This window comes from Zosterops lateralis (genome assembly GCF_965231275.1).
Source record: "Zosterops lateralis genome assembly, chromosome: Z".
Classification (NCBI taxonomy): Eukaryota; Metazoa; Chordata; class Aves; order Passeriformes; family Zosteropidae; genus Zosterops; species Zosterops lateralis.
The window spans coordinates 75557377-75574018 of NC_139800.1; the positions used below are offsets into that span (position 1 = coordinate 75557377).

General features: G+C 39.8%; 1 protein-coding gene across 4 annotated transcripts in view; it reads right to left on the reverse strand.

Annotated features, from left to right (window-relative positions):
• Positions 1-16642, reverse strand: part of XRCC4 (X-ray repair cross complementing 4) — a 139763-nt gene that overhangs the window by 79122 nt on the left and 43999 nt on the right. For all 4 annotated transcript variants that reach the window (XM_083883272.1, XM_083883274.1, XM_083883275.1 and 1 more), the window contains 3 exons: positions 6091-6257; positions 905-1057; positions 409-512 (listed from right to left, as the gene is read on the reverse strand). In XM_083883272.1, coding sequence (XP_083739398.1) covers positions 409-512; positions 905-1057; positions 6091-6257 — 424 coding nt within the window. The remainder of the gene's footprint in view (positions 1-408; positions 513-904; positions 1058-6090; positions 6258-16642) is intronic.

The window sequence follows — 16642 nt, forward strand, 5'->3', positions numbered from 1 at the left end:
TTTATAGCTGTTAAATCTCCTCTCTTTCCCCTTTTTAAACACTATTGAAACTGTCAGGAGCTACCTTTTACACTTTATCAATCATGGCACACACATCATGATTCCTAGAATTTAAAAGGGAATTGTTGATGGTTCAGATACTGTTAGACTGTCATTAGTTCCACAAAGTGTGTAATTTGTCACTTTGCAAGAAATGACAGTGCCTTCACTCGTGCAGCATGCTTTTAAACCTCCCCTCTCTAATTTGAAAATGCCAGTATTGTACTCTGCTTCAGGAGAGGTATTTTTAAGGCTTGCTGGCTGGCTTGTCACAGAGCAATCTGTCAGGTAGTATTTTGCCTTCCTTAAGGTTTATTCGCACAAAGCCTGTCTGTGATCTAACACAAAGACAATGCTTTCTTGTCTTACCTGATGGCAACGAGGCCCGTGCTGGATTTTCACTTTCCTCATCAGTGCTGGCATCATAGTCGTTTTCTCTCTTTATGGCCATCTCAGTAGTAGTTATACTATCCCTAAAAACATCAAAAGAAAGGGAAAGAAATTAAGACATTTTTGTTTCTCAAAGGAATTAAATAATTCAGGGAGAATATGTACAGAATTACCACTTACGGAAAGGGCGGGGAGATTATCTGATTGGAAAATCAACTGCAGCACAGCAGAAAACAGGACAGATCCATCAAACACTCACTTCTTGGCTACAGCACCCACAGCAATATGCTGCTGCTTGCAAGGATGCCAGAAAGAATCCTCCTATTCCATGACTTCCAGGATTGGTTTGGATAACCCAGCACTCAACCAGGAAGAACTATCACTCATTTTCAGGGCCAAGGAAATGGAAACTGAACTAAGCTAAATTCAAATATGCACCAGGTACCACACCAAGAAACCCAGGGAAATTAAATACCTTGCACATTTGGCATCCACTGCAGATTCTTTAGCTTCACTCAACAACTTCTGCAAGTTTCTTATCTTGGCCTTCTTTTCATTCAGCACCAAAACAAACCTGCTGTAAAGGTCTGCCTCCAGCTCCTCTTTAGCTTCCACACATTTTTCCAGCCTGCAACACAAAATTAACTGTTACACCAATTCTTCTGCTTCCTAGATGACAATTCTGCTGTGAGGCCAGCCAAGATTCCCCACTCCAAACCACACACAACTGGTCCAGCACCTTGTGTCTGAAACAGGTCAGAGTAAGATTTTTGTTGTTGTTTTTCCACAGAGAAGTGCAATGAACTCTATTTCCAAAAGGGAAAAGTTCCCAGATGTGAACCTTTCTCTTCATGCCTTTTTGGTTTTTGGGTTTTTTATGGGGTTTTTTTTGGTTCGTTGGTTTTTGTTGTTGTTGTTGTTGTTTTGTTTTGGGTGTTTGTTTGGTTTTGGTTTTTTTGGGTTTTGGGGTTTTGTTTGTTTGTTTTTGTTTGTTTGTTTGTTTGTTTGTTTTTTGTTTTGTTTTGTTTTTTTGGTAGGTTCTTCACACCTCCATCTGAGACAAGTAAAATTTAAATAGTTATTTTTTTAAAAGAACTATTTAAAAATAACTATTAAAAAATTTTAATAGTTCTTCTAAAATTTAAATGCTCTTTATTTTCAATGTTGAATCACAACAATGGGCATACCTTAGCAGGATACACATAATGAGATCATAAAGAGATATGATTAATGTTGACAGGTCTCAAATCTAGACCACACACTGGTGTAAAATATATTTGAAGATAAAAAGAAAACTCCAAAATATAAAAATGTTCAGAAACTCTTAATATCTTCAGAGAAAAATATAATTCAGGCTTTTAAAACATTTTAGTATGCATCTGTGGGTAGATGAATGTCAGTAAAATCAAGCACAATGGAAGTATTAAATTAAGAATATGGATGCATAAAGTCTCATAAGCAAAACTAGAATACAAGCAAACCTGAGCACAACAAATCAAGTGATTTGTGGCAAATGTAATTCTGTATTTAATTCTTATATTTCATAACCTTTCAGTCCTTGGGTTGAACCACAAACATTTTATTAGCTGTGTACACAAGATGTAAATAAACATCTCAATAATCTCACTGATCATGGTAAGCATAGTAAATAGTCATAAGTTAAAAACATTTTTTCACCAGCCTGTGCAAGGCTGTAAGAAAGTTTAGAAGGCTTATTATGCTATTAAACCCAGATATGTAATAGACTTTGAAAATATTAATTTATAAGGCAAGAGATTTCAACAGACTTCCCACATAAATACTAATTATTTTGTTCACAGATCAAAACCATATATGATATAGGAAGCAAGACAATAACAAAAAACCCCCCAAAAACTCATAAAGTATTAAGCCTACTGTTCAGTGCTTTAGGGATATGCTTGATAGTTGATAAATAATTCATCTAATTTAAATGCAAATAGCAGAACATCATTACCATATAGATCAGTTCAATAATTCCTAAATGAAAGATCATAGGTACTAATCAACTACCAGGAGACTTTCCACCTACAAAAGAGAAGTTAACTGTTTAGTGGGGAATAAATAGACAATTCACAAAGAATCATAAACCCTAATGCAGGGCCCAGAAGAGGCTGGACATGCTTGACACTAATTATTTCTGTATGGATAAAAATGGGGGGAAAAAAGGATTTTGTCTAAAATATGCTAATCTTGTCTGTATCAAATCCTGTAGAATAATCCCCTCTCCCACACATAAACCAGGGAAAGTGGTTGCTCTCTGCCAAGGTACTGGTTTGTGTTGGAGCAGTTGAGGGTGCTTCAAATATTGAGAAACGTGGCTGACCTGGCCAAAAAAGTGCCATTTAGGATAACTTCAGTGGGGCCTTTGAGAGCTGCAAAGACATCCTATGATGAAAACCCACGTAAATGGAAACTGTACTTCCCAGTGAAGTACAGCTGATCCTGCCTGGACTGTGAGCAGTACAGTGTAGAAACCTACTGCAAGACTAGCCAATTTATTCAGTCTCTGGAGAAAAAAAATTAGCATCTAGAATATTAGAATTAGAATATTAACTCTTCCCTCTGGGCAAAACCAATTAGTAGTATGGCATCAGTTAATCAATATGATTGTTTTCATTTACGTGAACACCTTTTTTTTATTTTTTTCCCCATTATTCAAAGCTATCCACATCCAAATACATTCTTCAGACACAGAATGGCATTAATCTGGCAAAACACTCAATGTAAAAGCACTGAACATCACAAAAGCAGCACATTAACGCTGTGCTTGGAATTTATGAGCCTTTAAAATACACTGTTACATGGCATATCTGATACTTTAAAAGAGACTGGTAAAATGCAACGTTCTTGGGGACAGAGATGCATTAACTGTGCAGGTGGGGTGGCTCTCTGGAGCCTCCAGGATCCACTGAGGCATTCACCAGCTGAGCTACATGAGCACAGAGCAGAGCTGGCTGGGTCTCATTCCAATACCTCAGCGGCTGTAAGCACAGACTTTAATTGCCATTCCTCATGTGCTGTTGCCTGTGTGTGCCCTGTGCCCCTCAAGCATCATCTCCCCAGCCCAAATGGAAGAGCTGCTCATCTCACAGACAAGCTCCCAGTACGATGAACCCAGGTGGGGGTTAATTGCTGGAGTGGTGCCTTCCCAATTTGTGCATCCTCAGATCTCTCTGCAATGTTTTTCATGTGCCAAAATGCATTCAAGGTGACAGGATCCAAAAATCCTGCACAGCCCACTGAAACCAGCCACTGCTAGGGACTATGACAAACAATAAACTGAGAAATTAATAATAAAAACCAAGATTTCAAGCGCTGACCCAACACAGAGCAATCACATGCTCTACAGAGGTGAACATGAGCTATGAAACTTGAAGGCATTTCTATAATTATTAGTGGCAACCTTCACAATCCAGCACAATGAAGGAAAGAGTTCAGAATCTCTGGTATTCATCCCTGTTCTCAGTGCTCTAAAATAATTCCTGGATCTCGTGGCACCGCTCCCTTGCATTTCAGATTCACCCTTCCCCCAGCACTGGCAATGGCATGGAATGTTGATGAGCTAATGCTGAAGACTCAGTTTCAAGCTCAAAGCACCTAGCTTGCATTTTTATAATCTGCTTGTGGTTTAAATATACTGTCACTGCAGCTGACCACAACATAAATTGGCAGCTATTTTGAATTTGGCTTGTCTACACAAATTTTAGATGCCCGATAACATACCCCATGCCCAAACCAGAAACTGGATTTTTATTGTTCAAAGAATTATTTTGCTATGGGTCATTATTACTTAAAATTTGCCACCCCCATTGTCATGGAATCACAGATTGGTTTGGGTTGGAGGGGGCCTTAAAACCCAGCCAGTTCCACCCCCTGCCATGGGCAGGGACTCCTTCCACTGTCCCAGGTTGCTCCAAGCCCTGTCCAACCTGGCCTGGAAAAAATCAGCCTTGAACTTTATTTTATATGAAATAAAGAGAACAGCTATTCTGCTCTGACATTTCAACTCATCCATCCCTGAGGTGTGCACACAGACACACACACACAACCCCCGGCAGCCACTTGCTCACCAAAACCTCTGATGGTGAAGAAAATTTCAACAGGGAGATGGAAATGGGATGATTGAATAATTCCACCTAGTGCCCCATGACTAGGGGGCACAAAGGCAGCTCTCAGAAGCCTGCCTGCTATGTTTTCATTCTAATGAAGTCCTGAGGAGAGAGGCTGTGAGCAGAGGCAGATGCAGGGGCTGTGGGGCTGGCGTGAGGCAGGAGCGCAATTCTCCACACCACGTGCTCCCTATTTGATGTTTCACCACTCAGCACCGTGAGTGGTGCAGGATGTAAATCCTGAAATCCTGCCTCCTGAACAAAGACAGGCACAGCTTTGTTCAGCTCAGGGCAACTCTCAGTGTTTGTAGCCAAAGCAGCAAAGGGAGGCAGCAGGGTAGAACTGGGCTGCGGCACAAAGAATTTTAAAAAAACATCACACCAAACCAAATCTCAAAAAAACAAACAAAAAACCTCCCCCCCAAGAAAACAAACCAAAAACCCCAATACTTCTTGAATGAAAATGATTTTTGTATTATTTTTATTCTGCATTTAACAGACATGGCCAAAGACTGGTGGCCATAAAACCTTTAGTGTATATTTTGAAAAAATATTTTTCATCTACTCAGAACTATAAACATGCAGAAGAAATCCACCAGCTTGCACTGAGAACAATCACACAGCCCTGATCTTTCTTTTTCCTCCCTTTACTTCGGGGTTACTCTGTAAAAGTGCCACCCCACCATGGAAAATGATACAAGCACTAATGCCTCTTACACATCAGCATGTAATGCAGTACAGAACACGGGTTATACAATACACTATTGTTCAATTACACTGTTAAGCAGTAAAACACTACTTAGGGAGGCCCTTTGCTTGTCAGGGAGACTGTCAGGAGAAACTGTTACTCATTTTAATGAGAGGGAAACAAAACTAACTCCTCCCAAAAGTTGGCTGTCTTTTTCAAGGTAAATTAACACAAATTAGCTGCATTCTTTCATCGGTCTTCCCAGACTGTGTGTTTTTTCAGGTAAAGCTACAGAAAAGCAAGATAAATCTCTGACTGCTCTGTGCTAAGAGTTCTGTGCTCACTGAAACAAGCATAGATTATTTCACTACTGAGTGATAGACAATTCAGATCATAAATGCAACAGCAATTACAAAAATCTCTTGAAAAATAATGGTACTTTTTTCCTATAATACTGCTCTCATTTTTCAATTCTGGCTTCTTCAACAAAGAAAATAGATGAAAGGAACAGCAATTGATTCCCCACTCAATAATGTATATAATTTACACTGCCAGTCCTAAGAATTACAGGAAATAATATTAATGAAAAGGCTTCCTAAAGGAAGTGAAGCCAATTCCACAGATTTTGAGGTGTTTGGGTTTTTTTTTTTCCTAACTCATAAGCTAAAACCACCTTTAATTGTAAATTTTTAGTATCAGTTGCACCTTTGTCAAAGAGAGGAGAACCACAACAACATGGGCTGTGGATAACTGGGGTCAAAACATGTCTCAAATGCATAAAAATTTCTGTCCACTGCTGCTGAGCTTCTCAGGTGTCACCTGTGAATCCACCTGGGAACTCACCTCTTCTCCACATCTCTCCAGTTGCTGAAAAGCCTTTCATTTTCCCTCTGCAGATGTTCAGTGTTGGCCTGCAGCTTTCCTAGGTTGTCCAGGCAGTAACCAATGAGTTCCTTGATCACCTCTGCTGGGCTTGGGACTTCTTGCAGCTTCAGAGATCCAAGCCTGAACTGGGACACAAAGAAAGAATGAGTTATTTCAACTGTACAAGAAACTTACACTGAGGCTTTGCTCCGGTAAACTTGAATACATCTTTAATAAGAATAAGAAATACCTTACAGTTCTCCAGTTCAAAGGGAAGTAATAAATTTGTCATGCAGAGAATAGAGGAATATGTGGAATAATCTACATGCTAATTATTTCCAGAGGGCCACAATGTTGAGAAGGAGTCTGGAGCATCTCTGTGCTGGGCAGGGACTGCGGGAGCTGGGCTGGTCAGGCTGGAGAAGGGAAGGCTCAGAGGGGATCCCATCAATCCATACAAACATCTCCAAGGGCTGCCAGAGGATGGGGCCAGGCTCTGTTCAGTGGGGCAGGGCCAGGATGAGGAGCAATGGCCATCAAATAAAGGCCAGCAAGTTGCAGCCCAGCAGGAGGAAGAACTTGTGTCCATGGAGGGGCAGAGCCCTGGAAGAGCTGCCCAGGGAGGGCCTGGAGTGTCCCTGCCTGGAGACATCCCAGCCCAGCTGGACACGTTCCTGTGTCACTGCTCCAGAGGACCTGCCTGGGCAGGGGCTTGAGCTGGGGGAGTTCCAGACATCCCTTCCAACCCCAAATATCCTGGGATTCTGTGAAATATGCAGCTAATATGAAAAATCTAGCCAGCAAGTTGTCACCTCCAGAGTTGAGACAGCAAGCCGTTAATCATAAAAGGACTCTTTCAATAAACAGGCACCCTCATCAATTCAGTGAGAATAAAGGATCTGTAATGAACCACTGTGTTTCTTCAGCAATGGGGATGCCATACAGGATATACAGGAGCTCTGAACATATTTGTTCTGCCTGGTCTGGGACAAACAACTGAAAACTGTGGGTTTTGCCATGTTAAAGGAAGAATAGCTCAGCCATACATACCAACCAGTGCCAGCTGAGCTATAACCATGCAAACCTGGGTGAAGACACATTAATATCCAAAGTTTGAGGGAGTGGAAGAAGGAGAAAGGGTCATCTCCCATATCTTGTAATTATCAAAAAGACTGAAATAAGTTTTGTGGAATTTCTCTATGGAGAGAAGTATTACCCATCTTTTCAACTTGAATATGCAGCTGTAACATCTTTAAAATAACCCTAAATGTGAGTGGTGCACACTAGGGAAGAGTTCACTCTGTGTTGTGGCATCTCACCTATTAAAATCAGAAATGTAGTTTGATTAGTTTTTCCCCCCATTTTACTTGGGAAGACATGGAAAATTACATAAAAGACATCTATTAAAAATGCCTATTGTTTGTTAACTTTATTTAATGCAAGTTTCACTAATGCCATGCATAAGTTTTGCCTGAAAAAGGCTCAGTAAAAGCTGCTCACAAAGCTTTCAAAGACACTGTTTGAAACAAGGAACGATCCTTCCACGTGGACCTTTCATCTGTGGAAGTCTCTGCCACAACACATGATACCATCCTGACCTCCTTCAGCAAGGTCAGTCTATCAGAAAATGTGGAAAACCCAAAGGTTTAATTTCCAATTAGCCACCAAATTCACATGAGCTGTCTCTAAAGCCTTGTTGTCTTTAGCTGGTGTTCATCTGATGGCTACAGATGAAAAGATGCTTTTAATTTATTTTTGGAAATTAGATTACACTATCAGTAGCCCACAGACTGGCGTGCACCCCCTGAATATCACACTTACCGTCTGACAGCATTAACAAAGATGGACGTTTGTGTAAAGGAAACTGTTTTTCATCACTTGCAAGCCACCACCATGCTATTTGGATAAAGAATTCACAGAGATAGAGAGGCACAGTAGCACAGATAGATAGCATCACAACCTTTTACTGTGAAGGAAATAGCAAGGAGAGCACATAATTTTTGCCTTATGCCTTAATATATTCAACTGAGAGCAGGTATAGGCAAATATATTTAACCAGGACAAACAAATTAATGGTTTTCAATGCACAAAAATAATACAAAATGCATAATACTAAAACAGGTTAAAGTGAGTAGTAGCAGAATTATTCTGAAAGCCTGGTACCACTGCACAACCAAAATCATGCCAGACACAAAGCAGACACTCCAAAAGCAATTGTAATTATAAAAAAAAAATAATAATAAAAAAAATAAAAATAAAAAAACCAACAACCAACACTGCTACAGGGACACAGAGTATGTGCCCATCTTGGCAGGTGTTGGAGTTCAACACTGATGGTCAATATTTGCTTTAGTCTTTAGTTTAGTCTTTATGCAAAGCAATTGACTATTACCTACTATCTCACAATAAAATTCACTATCTTGCTTCTGTGTCTTAGACACTGAGACCTGTGGAGGCCATTTCTAGGAGGCCCACAATGGTGAGCAGAGCAAGCTCATCACCAGGAGGCTTAACTCTATCATGCAGGTGCTGACAAATCAACCAAAAAAGGAAAAAAATAGTAAGGTTTTCTGTGAAACAAGTATTTTTGTGTATCTTCCCTCCTCCCTCAGTCATCTAATCTTAATTTAGGGTAGCTGTGGGGAGCACATTATCCAGCTACCTCCAGGAAAACACAGAACGTTTGGATACAGCCCTAATTAAAACAAAACTAATGTGACAGCCTGGGATAGTGGAAGGTGTCCCTGCCCATGGAAAGGAGCGAAACAAGAAGGGCTTTAAGGTGCCTTCCCTCCCAAAGCACAGAGTGACTCTGTGATTATGGACTGTGTGTTTGTGCTCTGCCTCCCTCATACAGCATGTTACACGAAGTGCACCAAAAACCCCTTCCCTGAGGCTGCTCCTCCGGCACGAAATTGTTTTACACCAACTATTTAGCACACAGAGACGTCAGCACTAACAATAGCAACGCTGCTATCTCGGCAAATTACAGCTGAGTGGTGTTTGCCCCACCAGGAGCCCGGTGCTGAGAGGCTGATAAGCCACAAAGGCAGCCAGGTTCACTGAATTCCCAAAGCAGAACTAAAAAAACGTAAAGAAAAAGGAAATCTCAAGGCAATTCTGCTCTGGAGTCCTGCTGTTATCCCGAATTGGAAAGCGGACTGGTAGACCAGAAGATGACAAAATAACACAACTTTACATCCAAGGATACTGAATTTGATGCGGGTGTGTAAATTGCAGACAGAATTGTATTAAAATTAAGTATTCTGGGGGAAAAAGTACAACATTAAAAAGGTGATGTTAATTTTTCCCACACACTGCTAAGATTTTTATTGCAACTAAAGCAAGAAACAGTCCCGTTATTTGTCCTTTATCTCCAAAACCACAGTAGGGAAGCTGCAAACAGTCCTAGGGAGATGCAGTGGAAGTGGTTAAAGATCAGGATACCATAACAAACAGTTAACTGGGTGGGATATCAAGATAAACAGCTCTTGCTTACTGCAGGAGTGAAAGAAAACATCATTAACACCTCACTAAGCTAATTTGACAACCAACACGTCTTTGGTTTGAATCACATTTCCAAGGTGCTTTTGTAAATTTTTAACGGTGAATTTTAATTGTTTTTGTTCGTTTTGTAAATTCCTGCACGTTGCTGGCTCCCCAGATGAATTTAAATTTCTCACCGTCCTTACAGCTGCTGTAGCTCTCTGGCTCTGCATCATCTGCAGATGTAACTAATGTGCTTTCTACTTCCCCTTTCAGATCATTCAAGAAAACATTATGTAAAACACTGAAGCACTAAACACTTCATTTATACAGAGAAGGAGCAGATCTGGTAGAGGTCCCAGGAGACAACAGACTGACTGTGACTGATACACTGCTGCCCTTTAATATCTGTTTTACTGTTTGTTGGGATTTTATTTCTTCAAATTTTCATTTTTTTAAAGGCACAGGAAGATGAACACAGAAGCATTTATAAAACTGTGTTCCCTTAATCAGAAATCACAGTCATCATGTACCAGGGCTGTATTTTGAGTTTAAGAAATAAAAACAAGAATTAGAAACTTATAACAAAAATGTAATTTTTCCCTGACCTCTCACCCTGCCCACTGTTTGTCTTCTAGAAATGAAGAAAGAAAGGATCTCAACCATAACAAACAAAATATTTCAGAAATAACTGAAAAGTTTCTCAATTTTTCTTCTAGATGCTTATGCTTAAGGGAAGATGTGCTTCACATAAGAAAACAAGTTATTAAAATATGAGACAACACATTTTTTTCACAGAAGATTCCAAAACTGAAAGTTACTTTATTGTATAGAGACAGTGAATTTTAATTTTGCATTAAGTAACACATACCTGCTATATAACCTTTGCATTACTACACTGCACCAAAAATGAGAGTTATCATTTCTAAGGCAATAACTATGGGAGGTTATGCATTGAAAAAAGACATTGATACAGGAATGACTCTCTTATGAGTAAGAATCTGAAGTTAAACACATAAGCTAATAGTGAGCTTATTTCCAATAACAATTTTTCACTATGCCTATAAGAAAAAAAGAGTCATGCTGGAAACTCTCATTACATCTGCTTTGCTGGTTGTGATTTCTCTCTGTATTAGTAAAATACTCGAAAAATCCTTTCTAACAGTATTTTTTACCCACAATATATTTAAGGAATTCTATACTTCCATAAGGTAGGAAAAAAAAATATTAGATAGCTTCTGTCCTTTGTTGGCCTGGCAGGGTATAGCACAGATAGATAGATAGATAGATAGATAGATAGATAGATAGATAGATAGACAGACAGACAGACAGACAGACAGATAGATGTTGTGTGTATTTGTGAGCCTCTCTCCCCTACTAAATCTTAACCCACAGTATTTCAATTTTTCCTTCTCTGTTTTGAAAACTAATTCACAAATAATTTTTGGAGAGAGCATACTTGACAGATACTTAGGTCTAATTTTGAAATGAAAACATTCCCAGCTTGTGAACTGAATGACAGAGGTTTAATCATACCAGTCTATCTTGTACAGGCTCTAACTCAGCTCACTCAGCTTCCACTCCTCCAACTCCTGAGTGAGACACAAAGAACCTTTTCCTATCCCTGTGTGAGACACAGAGATCCCTGTGCTCTGCCCCTAAAACAACATTTCAGACTGAGCTAACACACCCAGGAGCACCTACATCCTTGCAGACAGATGCTGCATCCTGCAAGGTATTGCCCAAGCAATATCCCTTCACCAGGGAAATATTAAAGAAGAATTTGAGGGGAAAAAATAAATTCCAGAGCAGCCCACCAGCACAGAGTAGCTGTGCAGTCCCTGTCTGGCTTCTTGGAGACCTGCAGCCTGTGAAAACAGCTGTGACTCCTGTACTGGAGCAGGAAAGCCCTACAGATCCACACAACAGCAAATCTTTTTGTCACTGCCCTGTTCCGAGCACAGAATCACAGAGTCAGGGAATGTGAAGGCTTGGAAGGGACCCTAAAGCCCATCCAGTGCCACCCCTGCCATGAGCAGGGACTCCTTCACTATCCCAGGCTGCTCTAAGCCTTGTCCAGCCTGGCCTTGGGCACTGCCAGGAATCCAGGGGCAGCCACAGCTTCTCTGGACACTCTGTGCCAGGGCCTCTCCACCATCAGAAGGAAGAATTTCTTCCTAGTAACTTACCTAAATTTTCCCCTCTTTTAATTTCTACCCATTCCCCCTTGTCCTGTCCCTCCAGGTCCTGATGCTGAGTTCTTTCCCTGTAGCCCCTTCATGTACTGGAAGATACTCTGAGGTCTCCACACAACCTGCTCCTTCACAGGGTGAACAAACCCAATTTTCTCAGCCTGTTTTCACAGCAGAGGTGCCCCAGTCCTCCTTGTCAGCTCTGTGGCTACCTAGGAAACTCCTGCTAGGAGAAGGTGTTCAAAGCTGTACAGGTGAACTACCTTGAAGTCCCCTACCCATGCCCTTGTCTACTGCTGGTATTGAAAGCAAATTGTTTATACAGCGCATGTAATGTCTTCATTAAAACTAATTAGACTTAAGCTAATTTAATTCCAAAGGAATTGTTACAAAAGGAAGTTGTGCTTTGCATGTAAGATATAACAACTTCTTTTTTTTTTCATTTGAGAGCTGGAGCTCTTGCAAAAGAGGCAGGCTGTAATTCCCTGTTAAATATCAGCTACCTCTCCTACTCCACAGACTCTGAAATAAGGTAGAATCAACACTTGGATAAAAATAAGCTTTCACTATGAAAATACCTAAGAATTTAAAAGAGAAAAATGTTAATGAAAATTCATGTACAGGGTTAAAGAATATGACCTACAAATGAATGATGCTGACACTTACACAAAGAAAGTATTGTTACAAGCTTGAATCTGGAAAGCATTATACCATTTTTATTTCTTAAGTCAATCAGTGAGTGCGGTCTTGATTTTTTAAAGCTGTGCCACTATTATCTCCAGGGAAATCATTCAGCAGTAACTATGACATCCCTGGGTGTGGTAATAAAACGACTACACTAGACTTGCACAATACAGTGATGACAACGTGAAAGCAGAAGTTGCTTTTGTAACAGCAGAATCTAGGAAGCTAGAAAAAAAATTACACAGCACCATGGAAGCCAAGAAATCTGGCAGGTTACATCATACAGTGTAAAAATATGATCACCAACTCCAAAAAACAAGTTTAACACAAAAACCCTGCCTGCAACAAACCTCCCCCCTGACGAAGGCATTACATCTACACTAGAGCAAAACAGCTGACATAAGTGATTGATATTTCTCTCCAGTATTCACCACGCTGCAGAAACCTTCAGAACTGCCATCCTAATAGCTCCATGTCCACTGGAAATTAAATCCCTTCTGGCTTCACCATTTTACATGAGAGCAGCTCCCAAGTACTTTTTGGAGAGTGCTCCACTGGCTCCTCACACCCTCAACCCTACACATTCATGGCACTGTGGGCCTCGTAAGGACTGGGGTGCAAGGAGGAAAACTACAGAGAAATTGGGAACATCACCAGGTGCTAGAACACACTGATAACTGTCCCCATAACGACAAGGAAGGCTCTGTTACTCATTCCACCCCTCGTCCAGCTTTATGCTCAGCATAGGCAGCAGGCTCTGATCCTGACAGCTCTTCATGGAGCTACTTACTGGGAAGGAACTGTGCAGGTCTGAGTATCATTTTGGTGTGACCTGCAACTCTGTGCAATCACATAAAAACCCCGTCATACAGGAATTTCGCTTTTCAAAAAATTTTCTTTATTTCATTAGTGTAGCCGAGTTATTTTTTCCTAATTTATCTACTAAACACATGCACATACCCCCTTTGTATCCGTTTTTTCTAGGACACACTCTGTTCCCTGGCTTACAATGTTCTTTTCCCTCTGTCTATTCAGACTCCATAACTTATAGATAAATAAATTTCTCAGCCAGTATTTTTTTCTGTTGTACTAAAGCATGTATGTAGCTTTGGCTACATACATGTTACTTTCTCTATCCCTCATACCACACAATCTTACTCTCAATTTCAGCTTGCATTTCTTGACTGTAAATGACCAGGGCAGAAAACTTAATTTCAAATATAAACCATGTTCAAGTACACGGTGAAAATCCACAGAAAACAGACACAGACTTTAATACTTGCAGTGTTCAAATGTCACATAAATCTATTTGTATGTTTCATTTCTTTCATTTAACTCTGCCACATGTACCCTGTGTAAGAATCACCAGGATATAAGGATTATCTACATTTTAGGATGTCTGGTTCTTCAGATAGTTTTGGAATTAAAAATGGTAAATGAAAATAGTAAGAACATCAGGTAATTCTTAAATATCACCCCAACTCTTCCAGCCTCACCCCCCACCCCCCCAGCCTCCCCCCCCCCAAAAAAAGCCATATAAATAGGTTAGAGTACCAAAAACATCTGCTGAGCAAGTAACTATTGGATTTCTTTCATGAATGGCATTCTACCTATATGTCTTTCCTTACAGCCTTTGGAAAACTTCCTTGTTTAATCTCTACACTCCTCAGAAACACCACATTTCACCTATCTATACAATCAGCTACTTCTGTGAAGCTTAATCCCACCCAGGCTGAAAGGGTCTTTAGCTACTGAATTTTGACAGCTGTGGCATGGTCTGGTCAGGATCTACCCCGGCTGTGATTCCACTGCCTCAAAGGGCTCCATAACCATTTTTTCACACTTACTCTAAAAAATATTGTTCATGAGAGCATTTCCTCCTAACTAACCTTAAACCGATACATGCATACATATATACATATACATATGCAAGACCCACATAATATGTTTGTAAAAAATGAGATGTATTTACAAAAAAGGCATGAACTGAGTAAAGTTGCAGAGCATTTGCACCACAGAATGCTCATCTCTCAAGCTGCCAAGCCACAGAAAGCTGCCACTCATTTCCACCCCCCCCCCCCCATCCAATTTTTTTCACCACTGTGCAAATGAATCCCTTAAAATTAGAAATACACTAAATACTAAAATGAACTGCAGTGGTAAGACTCAGCACCTCTAACATCAGGTATTTCTTCCACTTTTTTCCCCCCCAGTAGTAATCACATAAATTGTTTCACTTCACCGAAGTGAAAAAAAAAAAAAAAAAAAAAAAAAAAAACAAAAAAAAAAAAAAAAAAAAAAAACACCACCAAAAAAAAACAATCAAAGCAATTGGAGTAAAAAAGCCAAAGGCAAAAAATCTATAAAAATCAGGTGCACAAGTTATGATTGAGAAAAATAAATATGGAACAACCAAGTATATCTTACAGTTCCACAAATAGTGATAACATGATTAAGTGAAGAACCAACAAATCAGACATTTTGTTGGATTTGGGATGAAATTACTATTTCACAAAAGAACTGGCAGGTTTGCATTTTATGCATGCATCACGAATGCTTTATTCTTCTACGCTTTCCCTCTTTTTATCATTCTCTTCTCTATTTCAGGCAATATTGTCCATTCAACTCCCTGCTACCCCTCTGCCTCTGAAGTGAGCTTAAAAAGAGGACTGAAGCAGGACACTTTTAAAGGAACTTCATTTTTTTTCACCTTTTCCCTCATTAATTCTGTGGCTCCAGGCAGGATCAGATGCGTTCCCACCTCGCTGAGCAGGCAGCAGGTCTGTGAGCAATGGAACTACTGAAGGCTGGTTTCCTATGGCTATGACTCTTGTGCTGGATCCCCTAATGTCTAAAAAGGTGAGAAATCCAGTCAAAGCTTTTCCTTTATTTAATGCATTCATAACTTCTCTCTCCCATGAGGATTTGCTAGTGTCTAATAATACAGTTGATCTCATTCCACAGCTTTTTCCAAAGCAGGCACATGAATAGGGTCTCTTTTTCTCCATCCAAGCACCTATTTCCATGAAACTAGTAGGAACCTGATATCTCTGAGACCTTTACTCCTGTCAAATCTGTTTGAAATTGTCCAGGAGTTTCAGAAGTTATTGGGGGGAAAGGGAGGAGGTAAGAGGCTGGCAGTCAGCAGAGGCACACAGCATGACCACATAAGCTTTGTTTCCTTAGGAAGCAGGGTAAAACACTTGCACTTTTTATTATTTTTAAAACCTGCCCTAAATGAATTAGGAAATGAGCTTTACTTTGAGATATAAACTTGTTTTCTTCCTAGTTTTGCATGTAATTTATCGTGTGGCAATAATACAATAGACTCTAGACATTACATCTGGATTCAGATCTCAAGGCTTAAATGCATGAACAGTTCAAACTGCGTTAACTTAGATTTCAGAAGGAAAACCTTATGAGATAGCTTAAATCAGAATTTATTTCCTAGAGGCTAAGAACAGAACATGAGTCCATTACCATAAAACAACTGGCACACAAACTTATCACACAGCAACTTCTGCGAGTTTGAGGCTTGAGTCTTCCTGAAAGTATGAAAGGATACCTGCCAAGGATTTTTAACTTAATCTGATGGCTTTTTTTTCCCCCCCAAATATTCTTCATTTATGTTCAAGTTTCCAACTCAAAAATTATTCAAGAGGAAGACCACAACTTATTTAAGTAAAATGTTTAAAGGAGCAGAGTGAAGCTCTCTTTCTGAACAGGCACAAAGCATATGTAGCATGAACATGAAACACTGAAAAGAACACCATGCAAGCCTTTAAAAACCTCCAGAGAAGTTTCTACAAACATTATGAAAAGTAGACTGTATAAATGTGCTTTCAGCCAAAAATCTCCAAAATAAAAGCAAGACTTGCAGGAGTGCTGTTGATATTGCTGTCAGTAAAGGTTCCAAGGTAACAAAATATAAATGATTAATACATCCAAGGTTTAAAAAAAAAAACAAAAAACTCCACCACATTATGTGCTGCATAATAAGACTATTTTAATTCTACCTATCAACTGATCCTATTCCTACATGTGAAGCCCAGACTGCAGCTTTCCTTTAAAAACTGTAATAAAGCACAACTGAAATGTCTGGAGTAATAACTGTCAGATATGAAGACAACTTGTCTTGGGAGCTGCTTCCCTTCAAACACTTGACCTTT